General features: G+C 39.8%; 1 protein-coding gene across 3 annotated transcripts in view; it reads right to left on the bottom strand.

Moving 5' to 3' along the window:
- svep1 (sushi, von Willebrand factor type A, EGF and pentraxin domain containing 1) overlaps nucleotides 1–19247 on the bottom strand; it is a 135115-nt gene that overhangs the window by 24206 nt on the left and 91662 nt on the right. For all 3 annotated transcript variants that reach the window (XM_017718757.2, XM_017718758.2, XM_037534702.1), the window contains exons 20-38: nucleotides 18989–19077; nucleotides 16830–16926; nucleotides 16252–16365; nucleotides 15726–15839; nucleotides 14987–15188; nucleotides 13481–13638; nucleotides 12597–12798; nucleotides 11980–12155; nucleotides 11177–11301; nucleotides 10451–10574; nucleotides 9589–9759; nucleotides 7092–7265; nucleotides 6840–6959; nucleotides 5614–5790; nucleotides 4473–4557; nucleotides 4134–4325; nucleotides 3748–3915; nucleotides 2869–3541; nucleotides 36–2764 (exon numbers count right to left, since the gene is read on the bottom strand). In XM_017718757.2, the coding sequence (XP_017574246.1) occupies nucleotides 36–2764; nucleotides 2869–3541; nucleotides 3748–3915; nucleotides 4134–4325; nucleotides 4473–4557; nucleotides 5614–5790; nucleotides 6840–6959; nucleotides 7092–7265; nucleotides 9589–9759; nucleotides 10451–10574; nucleotides 11177–11301; nucleotides 11980–12155; nucleotides 12597–12798; nucleotides 13481–13638; nucleotides 14987–15188; nucleotides 15726–15839; nucleotides 16252–16365; nucleotides 16830–16926; nucleotides 18989–19077 (5890 nt within the window). The remainder of the gene's footprint in view (nucleotides 1–35; nucleotides 2765–2868; nucleotides 3542–3747; nucleotides 3916–4133; nucleotides 4326–4472; nucleotides 4558–5613; nucleotides 5791–6839; nucleotides 6960–7091; nucleotides 7266–9588; nucleotides 9760–10450; nucleotides 10575–11176; nucleotides 11302–11979; nucleotides 12156–12596; nucleotides 12799–13480; nucleotides 13639–14986; nucleotides 15189–15725; nucleotides 15840–16251; nucleotides 16366–16829; nucleotides 16927–18988; nucleotides 19078–19247) is intronic.

The following is a 19247-nucleotide window of genomic DNA, read 5'->3' as shown; positions in this document are numbered from 1 at the left end:
TTCAAAAGGCACTTATGTTTCAGAGCTCAAATTACCTGTATTGAGCCTTGCTGCCATAAGTAAAAGCAGACCCTACAATCATTCCATTTGGAACAGGAGGGGGCTCTCCACAGGACACAGGATCACAGTGTAGGTTAGGTATTCCCCACCTACCCAATCTTCCACAGGAGAGATTTGGGTGTCCTCGCAAAAAGTATCCTGGCCTGCATCCATAGGTGACTGTATCGAGTGTAGCAGGGCTACCTATTACAACAGCATTTGGTAGAGCTGGAGGAGGTGTGGAACATCTGCTCCTGCTACAGATGGGTACCCCTGGACTCCACATTCCACCCTTGTCACACACGGCCTCTGTGGGTCCAAGGATTTTATAGCCATCATCACACCGGAACCAAACACTAGCACCACAGGTGTGATCTCGGCCAAGCACAGCACCAAACTTCAGCACTGGTGGATTGCACATACATGGTCTGCATTCAGGCACCTCTCCAAGCCAACTTCCCTCTGCTGCACAACGTAAAATTGGACTGCCGACAATTTCATAGCCAAGAAAACACACATACTCTACTACATCTTCAAAATTAAAGCTTGAGCCATTCAGGAAGCCATGACTGATGTCTTCAGGTGGGTCACATGTGACTATGTCACATCGTGGTGGAGGATCATCCCACAGTCCATCACCTCTGCAGACAAGTGTGGGATTTCCTGTCAAGATATAGCCCACATCACACTCATAATTTACTTTGCCGTTATAACCATAATTTGTTCCTCTAAAACGTCCATTCTTAATGATAGGGGGTTGACCACAGTCAGCTGGGAGGCACACAGGAGTACTCTCACTCCAAGTGCCATTGGCTAGGCAAACACTAGTAGTTGCCCCGTGAAGGATGAACCCAGGGTTGCAGCTGAAGAGCAGGCGCTTGCCAAAGGTATAACTGTCTCCATTCACTAGCACATAACTTGAGACCACAGGACGCCCACAAGACACAGGCCTACAGCATGGTGCTTTGCCATCCCATTTACCATCCATCTGGCAAGTCCTAGTTTCTAAACCTTGTAGGATAAATCCATCATGGCACTCATAATGTATCACTCCCTTGAAATGGAAAGAGCTTCCCACTACTTCACCATCTGCAATACCTCCTGGGTCACCACAGTTGACAGGAATGCAGTGTGGTGCTTCATCACTCCACTGGCCTCCTGAGATGCACTGTCGCACTGTTTGACCATCCAGCTCATACCCATCTTCACAGCTGTATTCCACTAAGCTGCCCAGTGCAGTGTCTGTTACTATTGCTGATCCATGCTCAGGCTGAGGTGGTGTTTCACATTCAGCAGGTACACAAACAGGAGCAGTTCCATTCCATGTCCCATCCTCTTGGCATACTAATGCAACTCCACCATTCACATCATACCCTGCGTGGCAGCGATACTGAACCATGGTTCCATGCAAAAAGCTGGTGTCTGCTGGTGAAGGTTGGCCTGTTGGTTTGCTGTCTCCTCTAGACAACTCAGCATACTGGTCTTGAATTTTAAAGTAATCTCCAAAGTCAATGTGTGGAGGAAGGCCACAGTCTGCTGGAATGCAGGTAGGCACTGAACTTGACCAACCATGTTCCTCACAAGTAAGGTGGTTCTGTCCCACAAGCAAGAAGCCTGGAAAGCAGCTGTAAAAGATGGTAACACCAAACTTATGGTCTCTGCCTTCAACAAAGCCATTTTCAATGGGTTTAGGAGGTGAGCAGTAGACTTGTTTGCAGGATGGAACCTCCATGTCCCATTTACCACTCTCCAGGCAGGTAAGAGTCTCTGGACCTTCTAGACGGTATCCACGCTGACAGGAGTAAGTAACAGACCTGCTAAACTGGTATCGTGAGTACTTAGCAGAGCCATTGGGAATATCCTTAGGGGGAGGACATTCAATGGGGTGGCAAGCAGGCACTCCCCCTATCCAAAGGCCATTCTGACCACACAACACTGTTGAGTTGCCCACTAGGTCATAACCAGGCTTGCAACTGTATAGGGCAGTACTAAGATACATGAGGCCCTGTACATCCACTATACCATTTGGTATTTCCTCAGGATGTGGGCACTCTACAGGAATACATTCTGGATAAGGGGTACTCCAACTTCCATCTGCCTGGCAACTAATAGACGCTTCCTTCCGAAGGGTAAATCCAGCCATGCAGGAGTAGGAAACCACACCGCCAAAATAGGAAGATGCTGGTGATGGATCACCAAAGGAAACTTCTGGTGGTGGACCACAAGATACTTGCTTGCAGACTGGGAAGGAAGTGTTCCATTCTTGGGATTGGGTACATCGAAGAGTCCTTGCCCCATGCAGCACATAGCCATCCTCACAGGAAAGCTCTACAGTACCTGAATCGGAATCAAAGCTTCGCAGTATTAGATGGTTCTCCTCCAAAGGTGGCTCTGGACACTTAACTGGAGAACAGTGTGGAGTTTTGCTTTTGTCCCACTTGCCATACTTCAAACAAGTCCAGACTGCATCACCAGTGAGGTCATAACCCTCATCACAGATATATTCCACCTTACTTCCCACCTCAAATCTGGAGCCACGATAGTGTCCATGTTTGACTTCAGGAGGTGTAGGACAGATCAAAAGCACACACACTGGGGGATCAGTGCTGGACCACTGCTTGTTGGCCATGCACATACGCTCAGGTTTCCCAACCAGGCGATAACCAGCATTGCAAGCATATGTCACCTTAGAGCTGTACACATAGCTTGCTTTCCTCGAGGGCTCCTGGAAATGAGGAGGAAAATAGAGTTATTCAAAGCCAATAAAGCAATAAAACAAAATGAAAAACCAACACCAACAGATGACAAGAAAAATACTGGAATAAACACCTGGATGTAGCCATTAGCCAAGCGAGGTGGACTAGAGCAAGCTATGGGCTGGCAAGTTGGTAAAACCCCACCCCACTCTCCATTAGCCTTGCAAGTCCTCCTTTTCTCTCCTCTGATGTAGTAGCCCTTATCACAGCTATATGCAACCACAGCTCCAAAACTATAGTTGGTTCCACTGATGTAACCCCTATCAATACTCTCCGGCTTGGAGCATCTGACTGGTACACACCCAATATCCAAGGGAGAAGGTGACCACTCTCCTCCCATTAAGCATTTCAGAGTTGCTGTGGTATTGAGCACAAAGCCTTCTTCACATTTGTAGCTGACCTCTGTGTTACTAACATATTTGGGCTTGTTGATGGAGTCCAGAATGGCATGAGGTAGATCTGGTGGGCGTTGGCAGAAATTGGCAGTGCAGTGTGGCATACTAAAGCCCTCAGGGGGTGCCCAGACACCCTCTGCATTGCAGAACAGCTTGGTGTTGTTGCCAATGGTGTATCCATCGTCACAAAAGTAGATAGCAGTGTCACCAAACAGTTGGTGTCCGGCATCAGAGAGCGCATGATCGACATGCGGCGGTGATCCACACTGGCGAGGCACACACTGAGCAGAGATATGGCTCCATTCTCCACTTGGCAGGCACTCCCGAGTTTCAGCACCAAGTAATGTGAATCTAGATGTGGTAAACATAAAACACTGTTAGTTACAATGAACACAGCGCTGTTAACAATTTCATAAGTCGTAATGCTCATAAACCAGTACATGTATTACACAAATCAATACATAATTTCACATGAGTGTGATCACATATTGAGGATTATGTGCAGTTCTACATGTCTGTCTCTAAATTTGCAAGAAAGATGTCTGTAGTACAATTACCCCTGTTTGCAGATATATTGGACATGACTGCCCAGAGTGAAGTTGTCTCCCTTGATTACTGCATCCTTTAAAGGAGGTGGTTCTCCACAGTCCACCCTGGCACAGACAGGGACAGGGGATGTCCATTCTCCTGATGCCTCACACCGCAGCTCCCCTGAGCCCTGTAATCTTCACAGCAGGAAGGTGTTAATATTACTATAATATAGTTGTGGAATCTTAGATACTCGCTATTAATTCATAACCATTCATAAAAATTTTTCAGTGATTCATTTTACCGGGCCACTATTTTTTATGTATATAAACTAAAAGATATTGTGGGTTTTGGGTACTTTAGGTGTCTCCTCCAGTCTTAATCTTAAACATAACAATGAAATGTTTAATTTTACCTATATCCCTCCATACAGGTGTATGACAAAGTGGACAGGTAAACTTTGCTGTTGAAGGTGAACTCGGCAAATTCCACAGTAGGGGGCTCGCTGCACATCACAGGTTGACAACTAGGTGGTGCACTATTCCACTTTAAGTTAGACTGACACAGGATCTCTGTTGGCCCATCAAGGATGTAACCGTTGTCACAGCTGCATGAAGAAAAGAAATATATTACAGAGCAATTAAACAAAATACCCTACTATAACTCACAGAAATAGATTATTCGCCATGGGAAAAATGGCTTCCTGAGATTGCTAAAATGCTCCTCACGACTCTTCTAGCACTGACATTGATACCTGAAAGTCACCTTGCTTCTGTATGTGAAGTTTGTCCCCTTCATGATTCCATGCGCTGGGACAGTGGGTGGACTACATGACAGAGCTGAAAGAATAAAATATTTGCCGTTACGAAAAGGTCAGACTTTATTAAGGACAATGTTTATATTACATGACACCTGAATAAGCCCTTCATACACTCAGAAGCTTACATATTAGATGCACCAACATTTTCTGGACGAAATTAGTCAATAGAAGGTATTTTCAATTTTTGGCTGAAAGAGAAAAACAGCTGAAATAAAAAAAACAAACAAACAAACAAAAAAAGCCCCCAAAGATTAATAGTCCTACAATGAAGTGTCAAAATCTAAGACTTTACTAAATGTGAAATAGTGACTGGCAACCTGTCCAGGATGTTTCCAGTGACCACTTGGATCCAGCCCCATCCGTGACCCAGGGTGATAAGTGTGTGTGTGTGTGTGTGTGTGTATGTGTGTGTGTGTGTGTGTGTGTGTGTGTGTGTGTGTGTGTGCTATCCACGTGTCCAAGTGCTATTATGGTCGAGAATACCGACTGACCTGAATGGTCAATAAGGCTGGACAACAGTGTCACAGAGACAATGACATTTTTTTGTCAGTGAGCATTCTGGATATATTTGACAAAACATTTAATCTAATCTGTGCTTTGTTTTGGTCTGTGTGTATGTGCGTACATGTGTGTATGCTTTCGGGTAAACACTAGCACAAAGAGAAGGTATCAGATTCAAACCTGATCTGTTGATTCATCAGTTTCAAATGAAACCTGGCACAATCTGAACTGTTCGCACAATAAAAAGCTCACATTCAAAAGAAACTAAAGAGCTTCTGGTCGGGACCTAATGAAGGTCACTTAAGCAAATAGGATACCCCAAAAAGCCAAGCACTCAAAGAGGTTTAATGAGAATTTTCAATTGACAACTATTTGGAATATTATTGTTTCTCTACAGTGCATCATTTCTCATAGGACACATGAAATGATTTCACACTTGAAATCAATTACATGTGAAATACTTGTAATTAGGTAGATTTTTAAAAAAATCTGTGGAATACCCCTTTATATTCATTCAGCAATTCAATGTGTTGAGTGACTGTTAGTGGATCTGGGGCCTGACAGACTTGTTTACCTGTACAATAAGGGAATGTTCCCTCCCATGTGCCTGTCTCAGAACATGACAAACGGGATGAGCCAACCAGCTCATAACCATCCTCGCAAGCAAAGACCACCTCACTGCCCACAATGAAGACGTTACCATCACGATGGCCAAAGTCAGGATGACCTGGGTCTTTACACTTCACAGGCTCTAGGTGGGACATAAAAAGATAAAATAGATGGTCATTTAATCTGTTGTTGTGGATTATGAGCTGGGCTTGAAATTAAGCTCTTTTGGGGATTTGTTCTAAGAAGTAGAACAAATAAATAAAATGCTACTCCAATCATTATTTTTTTTATTACTTCATACCTGGGAGCTCCAGTGCAATACACTCTCTTGAACATATACTTATTTAAAATGTATTTATCTGTTGATATACATATGTTACATATGCAGTACACTTTGTACTACGTTGTACTTTGCACTACATTGCATTACTTATTTTTTATTTTCTCCCCAATCTGCTCTGATCCAGTGCAATGTAATTTCATGATAAGGCGCACTGTACGGTGTAAATTTGAATGACAATAAAATCGGTCTAAGCCTAAAATATAAAATAAAATAAGTCTAAGTAAATCCACAGCTTACTTGTCCAAGGAACAAAAAATTTGTCCATGGTCAATAACAGCTGTAAAGGGCTGCTATTTTGATTCAGTTAAATGGTGTTACATTCTCATTTTTTACACTCATCTTGTCTCAGTCAGTATTATCTCTCTCTCTCTCTCTCTCTCTCACTCACTCACAAACACAAAATGCTTCCTCTCTCTCATTCATAAGTTTCTGAAGTTTCTTTTTTAAGTTTTAAAGTTGGTCTGATCAGATGAGTAAATGCATCATCCACTTGTTTGAAACAAACTTTCACTTGTTCTGGACAAGGGAATAAGCAGTAATTCATGTCCAGCCCTGAATGATCACATCTTTTGTAATGAGCACTCTTTTGTTATAAGTGACAGTTTATTTACTTCAATGAAAAAGTTCATTTGTTTCAGCAGTGAAATGACATAAATATACACAAAAGTTATGAGCCCTATGAACAGACTGTTTCTAAAGACAACTCTTTAATATCTTAAAGAAATGTATTAATTAATTAATGAAAGCAATATTACCAACACAGATGATCTTTGCAGGTGGAGTAAAACTGTATTATCTGTTTTGTCAGTTGTGTTACATGTTATGCTCAGTACTGTAATTTGGTATACCTGTGCAGTTCCTTCCATCTCCAGTGTAGGGGTAGATACAAGTACAGATATGAGAGCCATCTGTGTTCTGGCAGCTGGCATGATCATCACAATCCGAACCCAAGGCACACTCGTCCACATCTACAACACACACACATGCGTATAGCAGATAAACACACAAGTGCATATACCCTGGATAGATTAGGGTCCAGGTTTACATGAGCTCCTCTATGAATGAACAGAAAGTATTTTCCTGTCTCCAGTTTCTCTTACCCAGGCATGCAGGTGGGTTGCTAGCCCACATGCCACTGTTAGTACACTGCATCTTGCTCTCCCCCAGCAGGTAGAAGCCAGGCTTGCACTGGTATTCCACTGAGCTCCCAGCATAGAAATCCTCTCCATGATACTGACCATGCTCCAGAGGAGGAGGAGCACCACAGTTCACACCTGATACATGAAACAGATACATGAAACACTCTTTCTTTTAATAATTGAGTGTTCTAAAATATGAAGTCACTTGTCATACTTGTCATTTTGTTTTTGTATATACAATAATAACAACAACGACATATGCATACATATTACAAACTAGACAGCAAAAGGCATTTTAAATGTCAATATTTTAAAAGATAAAATATTCTGGATATATTTTTATAAATCCTATAAATTATACATGTTGGAAGCATTTACTGGTTCTAATTTGCAGCCTTTTCATTACTGATTTCAAAAAGATTCTTAATTTCTTTTATTACAATTTCCTAGCTACCTTCTTTTTATTTTAAAACAGTGAGGTTATGTATACATTTATCGGCCACCATAATGGGTTTATTGAAAATACTGGAAAAGATAAACTGTGACTTTTAAACAATAGTGTATGTAGTGAAGATTCTGCACTTGTTTTTTGCCATAATGAGGCCACAGCTTTTGTTCATAATCCAAATAAAGGCCTACAAATTCAAGGAGCTCTATAAATATCTCATAATATCTCTAAATAGATTTGTATATAGTTTTAAAATTATACCTACATATTATTCAGTGTGTTTTACATTCTGCAACAGACATGGTAAAATATCTAATCACAACCAAATCCAGACATGCAAACATGTACATAGTGAGTATGCACAGAAACCCAATTTATCTGCAAATCCTTTTTGGCCTATATTCAACTGAAAACAGCAAGACAAAAGATTTAATGTTTCAACTAATTAACTTTGTATTTTTGTACACATACACATACTTTAAATTCGATGACTGCAACATTTTCCAAAAAGGTTGGTACTGGGACATGTTTACCACTGGGTTACATTACCCTTCCCTTTAACAACATTCTGTAATCATGTGGGAACTGAGGACACCAGTTTGTGTAGTTTTTTTCTAATTCATGCTTGATATAATGCTTCAGTTCGTAAACAGTCCAGGATCTCTGTTTTCATTTATGGTGCTTCATAATGTGAAACATTTTAAATGGAAGACAGGTCTGGACTGCACGCAGGCCAATTTAGCACTTGCCCTCTCTTACTACAAAGCCACATTGCAGTAACACATGCTCAATGCGCTTTGGCATTGTCTTACTGAAACAGGAATGTTACTGAAGAAGTTATTATTTAAATGGCAACATGTGTAGCTCCAAAATGCTTATTTACCCCGATCATTAATGGTGGCTTTACAGATGTGCTAGTTAGGCATACCATTGGCACCAACACATTTTTCATACCATGACAGACCCCGCCTTTGAATGTTATGTTGAGGACAATCTGGGTGGTCCATTTCTCATTTGGCTAAGGAAACAAAGCATCCATTATTTAAAAAAAACTGAAAGTGGACTTGTCAGAACATATATTTCTACTTTGTATCAAACATGAGAAGTCAGAAGCATTTCTGGATGTTGCTGACATATGGCTTCTGCTTTGCACAGTAAAGTCTTAAGTTTGTTAATGCAGGGACGAATTCGTACTAAAGAGTTTACTAAAAAGGGCTTTCCAAAGGAATCCTGAGCTCATAAGGTTATATTCATTCATATATATATATATATATATATATATATATATATATATATATATATAAAATAAATATGGATATTGCACATGCATTACAGAAGCATGTCAGTTTGTAATGATCGAAGGCCATAGGCATTCAGTATTGGTTTTCAGCCTGGCTGTTTATGCACAGAAATTGGTCCAGGTCCTCTGAATCTTTTTGCTAATATTTTGCATTGTAGACTGTAAAATACCTGTACTCATTGCAAATGCTCCTGAAGGAATTTTATAAACTGTTGATGCTTTTTCTGGCAAAGTGGCAAGTCTAAATCTAGCCAGGAATCAGCCTATCCTGGATCCTTTTATACCCAAGCATGATTGCTTCACCTGTTTAAGATTCTTTTTCAAACCTTTCCCAATGTTTCTAGTCTTAAATTGCCTCTGTCCCAACATTTTTGGAATGTGTTGTAGGCCTCAAGTTCAGAATGTATTTATGTGTTCAGCATATATTTACAAAGAATAATGATGTTTGAAAAATTAAAGATGTTAGGACGTGGTGAGTGACTGGTTTGGGACACTTAAGAGACCAATCAAATGTCTTCTTCTGTATCTGTCCACCCCTGGATCTGCCCCAAGCGTGTGGATGTGTGTCCATGCATTTCATATGTTGATGTACTATTTGATATTTGATATATGTGTCATAGTGTTACTGTAGAGTATTAAGTGCCTGTATGTGTAACTGGGTCCATATTTGCCTTTTGTTTGTGACTGTTTTGTTTTGTTTACACACTCACGTTCACACTGTGGCTGTGCATGGCTCCAGGTGCCTCTGTTCAGGCACCGCTGCACTGGCTCCCCCACCAGGTAGTACCCAGGATTGCAGGAGAATTTCACTTGAGAGCCAGGGCTCACTGCTGAACTGGAGGATAGCAGGTTTGGGACAGCATCTTGCAGCAGGGGGCAGTCTAACACAAAAAAACAGTCAGACACATTACAATAGTAACTTTCGCCTGAAGACTTTCACTGTAAAGAGCTTGGTTTGTAAACAGAGAACATAAACACATTACTTAGATTCCGCTTGACATCTACATTGTATAATCTCCATAGACAAACATGGGAGCAGCAGCACACGAACCTAAGCTCAACAAGCCCAAAGGTTAGTGTGAACCAGAGGCTACAAAGTCCCCCAGCATTGGGCTGTAGAGCAATGGAACTGGATTCTCTGGAGTGATGGAGCTGCATCCGATACCTTTAGCATGAATTGCGGTGACATGTGAGATCCAGAGCTAATCACTTAACATCAGTACCAGGACTTTCCTAATGCTCTTGTGGCAGAATGCAATCATATCTTCACACCAATGTTCCAAAATCTATTATAAAGCTTTCCCAGGAGAGTAAAGGCTGTTATTGCAGCAAAGGCAGGTTAGATGGGTGCAAACCATGGATTAGCAAACATTAGATGAGCAGGTGACTACAATTTTTTGGAAATATAGTGTAAGTGCAGAACAAATTGTTAATCAATCTATAAATCAATCAATCTATCTATCAATCTATATATCATTCTTTTAATCGATCAATCAACCAAATAACCCAAACAAACACAACCCCCCCCAAAAATGACATATTTTCAAACATGTAAAAAACAGATTTCCTTACCTGCACAGAACTCGCTCTGAGGGCTGGTTTTGACTCTGCCTGTGACCCCAAGCAAGAAGTCAGGCCAAGCAAAAACGTTCCCTCTCTGTAGGTCACTTGGACAACTGCTGGCCAGAGACCTGATCTGGGAACAACAGGAAAAGGTATGGCATTAAAACTGATGCTCTCTAGACATTTTAGCAGCAAATCTGGTGTACACTAATCCAACAAAACAACCATGTTGTGCTATTCTTATTTTAATGTATACTCATTTGAAGTCCTCAGAATATTAACACACAGTAACACTTGGCCTGTTCTTTTTCTGACATTCAACATCATATTTCCATTTGCTGGAGAAGGACTGGTGTTTGCAAGGAGTTTAGACAAAATCAGTTTAGAAGACCTACTCTAAAAACAGGGAAAGATGACAGTCCACAGCCACTTTTGAGTTAAAGCACCTTCAGAGGAGACATACAGCACTGATTTCGTTCATTAATCATATGAGATCATACATTCTGTTTTGGGATCTCATCTAGGAACAAAGAGTGCAGAACAGTAACAGTAACTCTTCTGAATCATTATGCGCAGCCAGTTGTGCTACTGGATAACTGTGTAATTCATGATAAATTGTTCCACATTTGCAGGGAAGGTTTCACCATTACACACAAAGTACACATCACAACACTGTAAAGTACAGGCCAAACAATACCCACGTTATAAGCATGAAACTGTTTTGTGCAGATGTACCTGCTGTGGGGAGAGGACATAATCCCATATATTAAGTTGGCTGAGGGAGCCAACAAAAGACTCCACAGGGTTGAAGCCTTCACCCCTCTGGTCCTGATCCTGTCCCAGTACCAGCGCACCACCTCCTACATAATATACAGCAATTAGTCATAATATAATCCACTTCAGAGATGTCACAATACCACCTTAATATTTCAGGTACCAATAAAATACTGCAAATTCCTTTGGGAAAATTAGTTTGAGTTTGGGCTTTTGTGACATTGAATCTTTTTTGGTTCAGTTGGTTTCCCACTGCAACAGCTAAAGGGCTCCAAATTATGCACATGGGAGTTCGGTGATTGGTCAAAAATTCATAAAATATTGATTAAATATCTTAAAATTAAATATCTTGCCTTTGTATGGCTTTTCTTCAAATACAGGTCAAAGGAAATTTATAAATCTGCTTTCTGTTTTTACTTGTATTTCACTATCCCTACTTTGTTGCATTTGTACACAAAACCACAGCTTCTGTAAATTAATATAAACTCTGTCACATTAAAAAACAAACAGAAATATCAGTTATAGAGCAAATGCGTGTAATGTTTTCATGCAATTTAAAATAAAGGAATTGGAATTCTAATATAATCTTAAGCTAGCTAATCGTTATTCTTATATCACCATCAAACTATACTGTGGCCACTGTTGTTATCAAATGACCTCCTTTATTTTCCATCAAGCATTTTTTTCCCATTAAGCATATTTTGCATTAATTTTGATAAAATTCTTTGACACACACAGGGAGGTTTTGAGTGTGCTCATTTTACCTGGTATTTTGTTGCCAATAGAAAGGCCCTTTCCTCCATCTGAAGGGCTTCCATCTATATAAACCCTCCAGTCTCCATCTCTACTCCTCCAAGTCACCCCGATGTGGTGCCACCGGCCATCATTCACTGCTGGACAGTCTGTGATCCGTTCTCTCCCATTCACATACAGCACCCAGCTAAAAGATACAGTGAGGGAAGGTGGGGTTTACATACTCATCATACATATCTGGTAGATATATGTATCTAAATATAGCACATATGTATATCAAAATGATCTATCAAATAATATTAATGTTAAAATTTGTTTCTTTAGTTTTGCACTGAAGCCATAAGTGCAGCTAAAATCATGACACACTTGCATTAAACTTGCATCAAAGCTTTTAAATAGACTTGTTTATGTGGTTCACTTTCTAACACAATATAAAAACATTGCATAGCTAAAAATATTTGAAATGTGTTGATCACAAAACTATTACATTTACTTTGTGATCATTTCCATGTCCTGCACAACAGCAAATTAATATGAATTTAAAAAACTGTGCAAGTACATTTCCATTTGGCTTTCATCAGGACAGAAGAGCTCTAGGACATCTAAACAGGTAAACAGCAGTTCTCACCCATTATAGTCTATGAGCAGAAAAGCATTATCGCTGCCTCCCTCCACAGCATAAGAAATGGGTGTTCCATAGTTAAAGGTGTCTGATGATTTCATCCAGAATGTGCATGTGATCTGCGTGAGCGCCGGCATGAGTCCGTCCATCATCACGTAGCCATGGATACCAGACACCTCAAATTCCAGGTCAAAGGAGGAGGACATCTCTAAAACCCACAGAAACAAAACAGAAGAAAGCAAAAGCTTCAAGGCTCAGTTTCAGAACACAGCAGCGATATGAGTGATTATTGTGTGAAACGGCGAGAGAGAGTTTCACATTTCATTGCTGTTTAATGAAACCACTTCATAAAAAAAAAAGAGAGACACCACTGCTGGGTTCTTTAACAGGAAACCCCCTGAACAGACTTTGCATTTGGACTAAGAATGTTGTGCTTTTAGATAGATAGATAGATACTTTATTGATCCCAAAGGAAATTTAGGGAATTTGCCTGCAAATTGTTGGTAATGACTAGTGTTACATCAGGAGCATCATACTGGACCCTGTTATATAGAACAGACCTAAATATCCAAGAAAATGATTTTGTAAACTGATGTTATGCGGATTTGCTTATCATTCTATAACAGTGGTCACATTCTGCTGTACACAGCCCATTGCATTAAGGATGTTCAATGTCTGCTAGACTATACTGTTTATACACTAATGTTTGCAGTGCTTTGTGGGACTTAAAGTGCACTAGATATTCTCTGCTATGCTTTTGGACACCACTACAAAATGGAAGACTCTCAAAATAGTGCAGCACACAGTGAACAGAGCATTGTTTCAGCTTCTTGACCTTTCTGTCAGTTTTTTCTTCTGTATCTCTTTCTCTGTTGCCATTGTGTCTATACCTGTCTCACACCTGGTTCCGTTGAACCCAGGAGGGCAGCGGCAGGTGTAGCTTCCCACTCCATCCTCACATGTGGCACCATTAACACATGGGTTTGGCTGACATTCATCCTCGTCCACCTGGCACAGCTTCCCCTGGTACCCTTTCACACACTCACACCTGGCAACAAGAGATGTTTGGGGCTGCCATGAAAAAACTAGATGAAAATGAATCAACTTCAATATCAAACATCCTCAGTCTCAATGGAAATGAATAGTTATTAGCTTCATATTAGTGTGAAGAATATAGGTAGTAGTTACTGAATAAAAATGATTTAATAATTAAGTTAATAAGTCGTATGTGGTAAATAGGGACATATCTTCATGTTTCTGTGTTCCCATTAGGGGACATGCTGCTGTTGTCTCTCTATTTTGGTGTTTGTATGTTGGTCTCTCCATGTTTGCTGAACATGGTAAGAATCAGAATCTTTAGGAACAAAAGGAACTAAATCCACAGTAGGAATAGAATGTGATTTTTTTGGGCAGATTAAATGAACTTATAAGGTTTTGTTTCCTCTTAATTCTATTACTTTTTATTTTACTTTAAGACCTTTCACATTCCTCTTACTTTTTACAAAAAATGCCTTTTTATGTAAAAATGTATTAACTGGTCTCAACAACTATACATTGGTTTTATTTATTTTTCTTCTTAATGAATTTTCAATTGTACTTTTATTTTTTCCCAGTTTTCTTGTTTGATTTTGTTTGATTTTAATATTAATTTGTTCATGTAGTTTAGTTCATTTTAGTTTTAACTGATTCAATTCTATTTTAATTTGTTTTCAATCCCTTTGCATTGTAAGTGCTCAGCTGCAATGAAAATGAGGGTCACCTTCAATGTATTTTTGACTAAAAATAAAGGTTGATTTACTTATTGATTGCTTATGCACAAGAATTAAACTTAAGTAGATAAAGCTGTGTATATTTATGAAGAAACAGATCAATCAAGAAACTCAGTCAAGTCTTGTCTCACAGTTACATTTACATTAGGGAATTTTGCACAGCACAAGTGTGTAGTTGCATTGCAATTAAATCTGTTTTCAAACAATTATATGTTATACATGTGATGGTGTTAATGTGCAATTGTATACTGTACATCAGTCTTCATTAGCAAGTAAGTGATTTCTGATGCCATTGGTAACTTTAGCAACAGGTCACAAAACTCTTCAGCAATCATAACTACTAGGAGTGTAATAGTGCATCATGAAACTGTGGTAGTGCAATGTATAACTGTGACAAACGTACATTATGGAGAATAGACATTCTCTTTATAATGCCATCTAATGCAATTGCATTGTTTGAGCATAAAGTCTTCAATTGATCAACACGAATCAACAACTTGCTCAATCACACCTCCTGCCTCTGAGCAGGGCTCAGCATTGTTACACCCTAATAACTACTCAGAATCCATATCCCCATTAACACTATGGCATCCATCACTCCTTTAACATCTCTGCTTTATCATTTACCTGAAGTCATTGACACCATCCACACATGTTCCTCCATTTAGACAGGGAGTGCTGAAGCACTCATCCAAGTTAACTTCACAGCTGCCTCCAGTGAAGCCTTGACTGCAGGAGCAGGAGTAGCCAGCCTCCAGGTCCTTGCACACCCCTCCATTTTGGCAGGGACTGGACTCGCACTCATCTATCTCCAGCTCACATCGCGGACCTGGGAAAAAACAGTGTAATAGGTAAACTACTGTTCTCAGAAGCTTTACAATTAAATGTGCTATGACCCTGATGATAATGTGAAGGCATTGGCTTGTACCTTAAGACATTAAAGATGAATATAACAGTTAGAATGTGCCATAAGATTCAACAATTTCAAATCCTTCAAATCCTTAAATCATACCATGGAAATTTCAAATCCTTAAACTATTAATGCAGCCTATTATGCAGTTAATAGTGTTCAACTGTAGACATATTATTCAGAAACTGAAGTCTGAACCCAATGATAAGCAAAACTTAGAGATTAAGAAGTTAAGGAATCCTCTAGGGAAGCCTTGAGAAGCTTAAAACTCAAGTTTTTCTGTGATGACTATGCCAAAACATGCAAAATACAAAAAAGCTCTTCAGCATGCCTGGAAAATTTAAAGATCAAAGAATTGCAAAGGCATTTGTCTTTACATGAAAAATGCCTATTACATGAAAAACATTGTGTATGAGATATAATGGGTTGAATTTAAGGCAAAAGTGAGCTGCTCACCTGTGAATCCATCTGTGCAGCTGCAGGTGAACTGATTCACCTCATCCACACACACTCCGTCATTCAGACACGGAGAGGAGCTGCATTCATTCACCTCAGCCTCACACAGCAACCCTTTCCAAGATAACACACACACACACACACACACACACACACACACACACACACACACACACACACACACACACACACACACACACACACACACCAGATTCAGACATGAACAAAAACACTCCTCAAAAGCAGTGCAGCCTCGTGCTTCATCATGGCCAGGTCTCAGGAAGGAGGACAGTGGAGGAATGGAAAAAAGCTGTAAGACAAAGCATGTGTCCCCCAGATCCAATAAACCCAGCATTTAGCTCCACAGCGATGTGCCAGGCCCTGTTCTAAGGACCGGTCACTTTCACTTTTATACTTTTATACAGCTGGGCCAAATCAGAGTTGTTAAGCAAATGACTTTGGCCAAGAAGTTGAACTTGGGTAATATTTGCTGCTGTAAATTGTGTGTTGGCAGTGAGCTCCATACCCACAAAGCCTGGCTGGCACTGACACTGGAAGCCTCCTATGCCATCTCTACACAGGCCACCGTTCTGACACGGAGCAGAGTCACACTCATCAATATCACTCTCACACTTTGCTCCTAGGAGGGAATAGATAGAATAAGGGGTATGATGCTACAGAGATATAAGAACAAAACAAAAAACATTCCATTAACACAGACACTTCCTGTGCACATGTAACTTTCTATTTACAGCACAATGTAGTGCAGAACATTGGACCTTATGTTCTATGTCTATAAGTCAGGTATTAATCTTTAGTCTTATTATTAAATAACTACCATAAAACAATTATGTAAGTTATCATGTTATGAGAACAAAGAATCAAAGTATGGGCCTAAACATGGATCCCTGCTGTTGGCCAGGTTACTGGTCAGGTTTGTGATTACTGCTTGTGTACTGAAGAAGGATTACAGCATGAACACCTATGAAGTTTAACCAATTTCAAAAATTAAATTTTACATCTGACAACATCTGACTGTGCTGTGCAGCTTATAAACAAATGAAGCAGATGTTTCAGGTGTAAACGTTGTTTAGTGTATATTACCTGTGAATCCTGGCAGACAGGTGCACACATATCCAACCCCCACCTCTTCACATGTGCCCTGATTCTGACATGGGTTTAGAAAGCACTCGTGGAACATCTAAAGAAAAATGACAGCAGGTGATGGTGTAATTTGTCTATTCATGAGACTGGTATTAAGACTGGTATTAAGACTAGAATGTGAACTGATAAAGCTAATCCTGCATCTGCCAGAACAAGCAGAAATAAAATTCAAAATGTATTAGTAGACAAAACGTTATAGGAAGATTCACCAATCATGGCTAGCATTTAACTCAAAACTTACCACACCAATATCACACATACAATATCCATTTAAAGGTACTGTTTCCCTGCAATAAAGCTCCTTAAGGAGATAAAGATAAAGAAAAGTGCTGGAAATTGGAGGATTTAAAACAAGTTACAAGAGAACTGCTTCTCTGACCTATTCATGCTTGAGGCTTGAGTCCAGGCTGCTGCTAGGCAGTGCTTCTCTGCTTAAGGCTCCCGACCAGGAGTCTTGATTCGGTTAGCCTTGTGCTGACCTCTGAATCACCATGCTGGTGTGTTTGAGGAGCTTGGCAAGTATCATTGACCACCATTGATATTGTTTTCTTTAATGTGTTCTAGACTGAACTGTGCTATTGCCTAGAAGTTAAAATTCTTGTATGTAATTGTAATTCTTTATGGATATACATGGAGCACATTGTCTGACATCATGCTGATCATCTGCCAGGGTCATCTGATGGGACACCCATGGAAATAAACATTGGACTTAATCACATCATGATAAACTAAACTCACTCTGAACTGTTCTCTCTGGATCCTTTTTTACATCCTTCTGAAAGTGTTTTAAGAATCATTCTCAGCACAACTACCACAACTCTCCAAATATTTACAAAGAGGATCACATTGGAATTCCATGATTCATGGTTTGGTCTGATATAAGTTGTCATGTGAGCAGAAAAATACAACCTCAGGAAATAATATGAGCTTTTGCATTATCTCTAAAAAAGATACTTCTGTCACCCCATGGGGAACCTTCACTTGTTTTGGCCAAAATGCTTAGCCATAAAATCTGACTTGACAGCATGGAAAAGCTCTTGGGACAGTTTGGTACAGTTTTAACTTGGTTTAAATCACATCTGTCTGCCTTCTTCAATTTGTGATGACAAGTTCATCCATATTAGTTAAAGAAAGGGGCCCAGTTAAAGGGGGTGTTCCACAGGGTTCAGTTTTAAGGCCGAATTAAACTTCTGTGTCTACATATCTATGATCATGAGTGGGAGTCGTGTGCAGAGGAACAAACATACTCACACATAATGTTAAGTGTGCACTACTGTACAAACCAGAACATGCAGAAAAGAGTTTTGCAATGTTCTGAAGATGGTCATGCAAACATTTTTGACTTTGTACATGTTCTGCCAGACTAATCTTAGAAAACTAATCAGTACTCATTGTTTGATGCATAGTACTGCAGATTAACACAATGCACAGTTGAGATTTTGAAAGTGTGCACATCATGGCCTCTACGAGCCTATACACACAAACTCGAAAGAAATATCAGCTTTTACATCCACTCCATTTTTCTATTTATACTCTTAGACAGATAATTAGGAGGCAAAGTTTGGGATGTCGCTGCTATGTAGATGATATTCAACTCTATATTCCAAGTGTGATATACTACTACCACTACTACTTCTACCACTATTACTACTACTACTACTACTACTACTACTAATAATAATAATAAAATAATAATAGTCATCTAACTATGCACACACTGATCTGTTGTGCCCATACTTACATCTTTCCCAGCAGTGAGGTTTCTCTATGCAACAAAAAAAGGCTGCATGTCATAGACTTGATTTACACGCCTGCCTGGCATGCATACTTGAACGGAAGACATTTTGGTCAGTTTTATTTGATCTGAAAGGCTCACCTGCACTACATTAAAAAGATTCATAGAGACAAGTCCATGGGGAAGTGGGTGAAAGATACAGAGATAGAAAATGAAAGCTGTCTGTGTACATGAGTATGACATTAATAACCTATCGTTCTTTATCAGTTTACTGGTCATTTTATTATGTTAATGGTTTGGCATCACTGTAAACAAGGAATAAAAATAAGAAAGACAGAAAAAGTAAAACTGAATTGACACTCACCTGACTGCTAGCCTGATAGTCTTTCCTCACCACAACCTCTGGAGCTGTGGTTACACTTTCCTCTTTAGGCAAGAAACTAGAGCCAAAACCTTGAGGAGAGAGAGAGAGAGAGAGAGAGAGAGAGATTAGGAAAGAAAGCAAGAAAGAAAGCAAGCAAGCAAGTAAGAAAGAAAAGAAGGATAGAAAGAAAGAAAGAATGAAAGAAAGAAAATGAGACACAGACAGTAAGTAAGGACGAGACATAAAAAGGCATGAGGGG

The sequence above is a fragment of the Pygocentrus nattereri genome, chromosome 2 (assembly GCF_015220715.1).
Source record: "Pygocentrus nattereri isolate fPygNat1 chromosome 2, fPygNat1.pri, whole genome shotgun sequence".
NCBI classification, from domain to species: Eukaryota; Metazoa; Chordata; class Actinopteri; order Characiformes; family Serrasalmidae; genus Pygocentrus; species Pygocentrus nattereri.
This window is presented reverse-complemented; position numbering and strand designations above follow the sequence as displayed.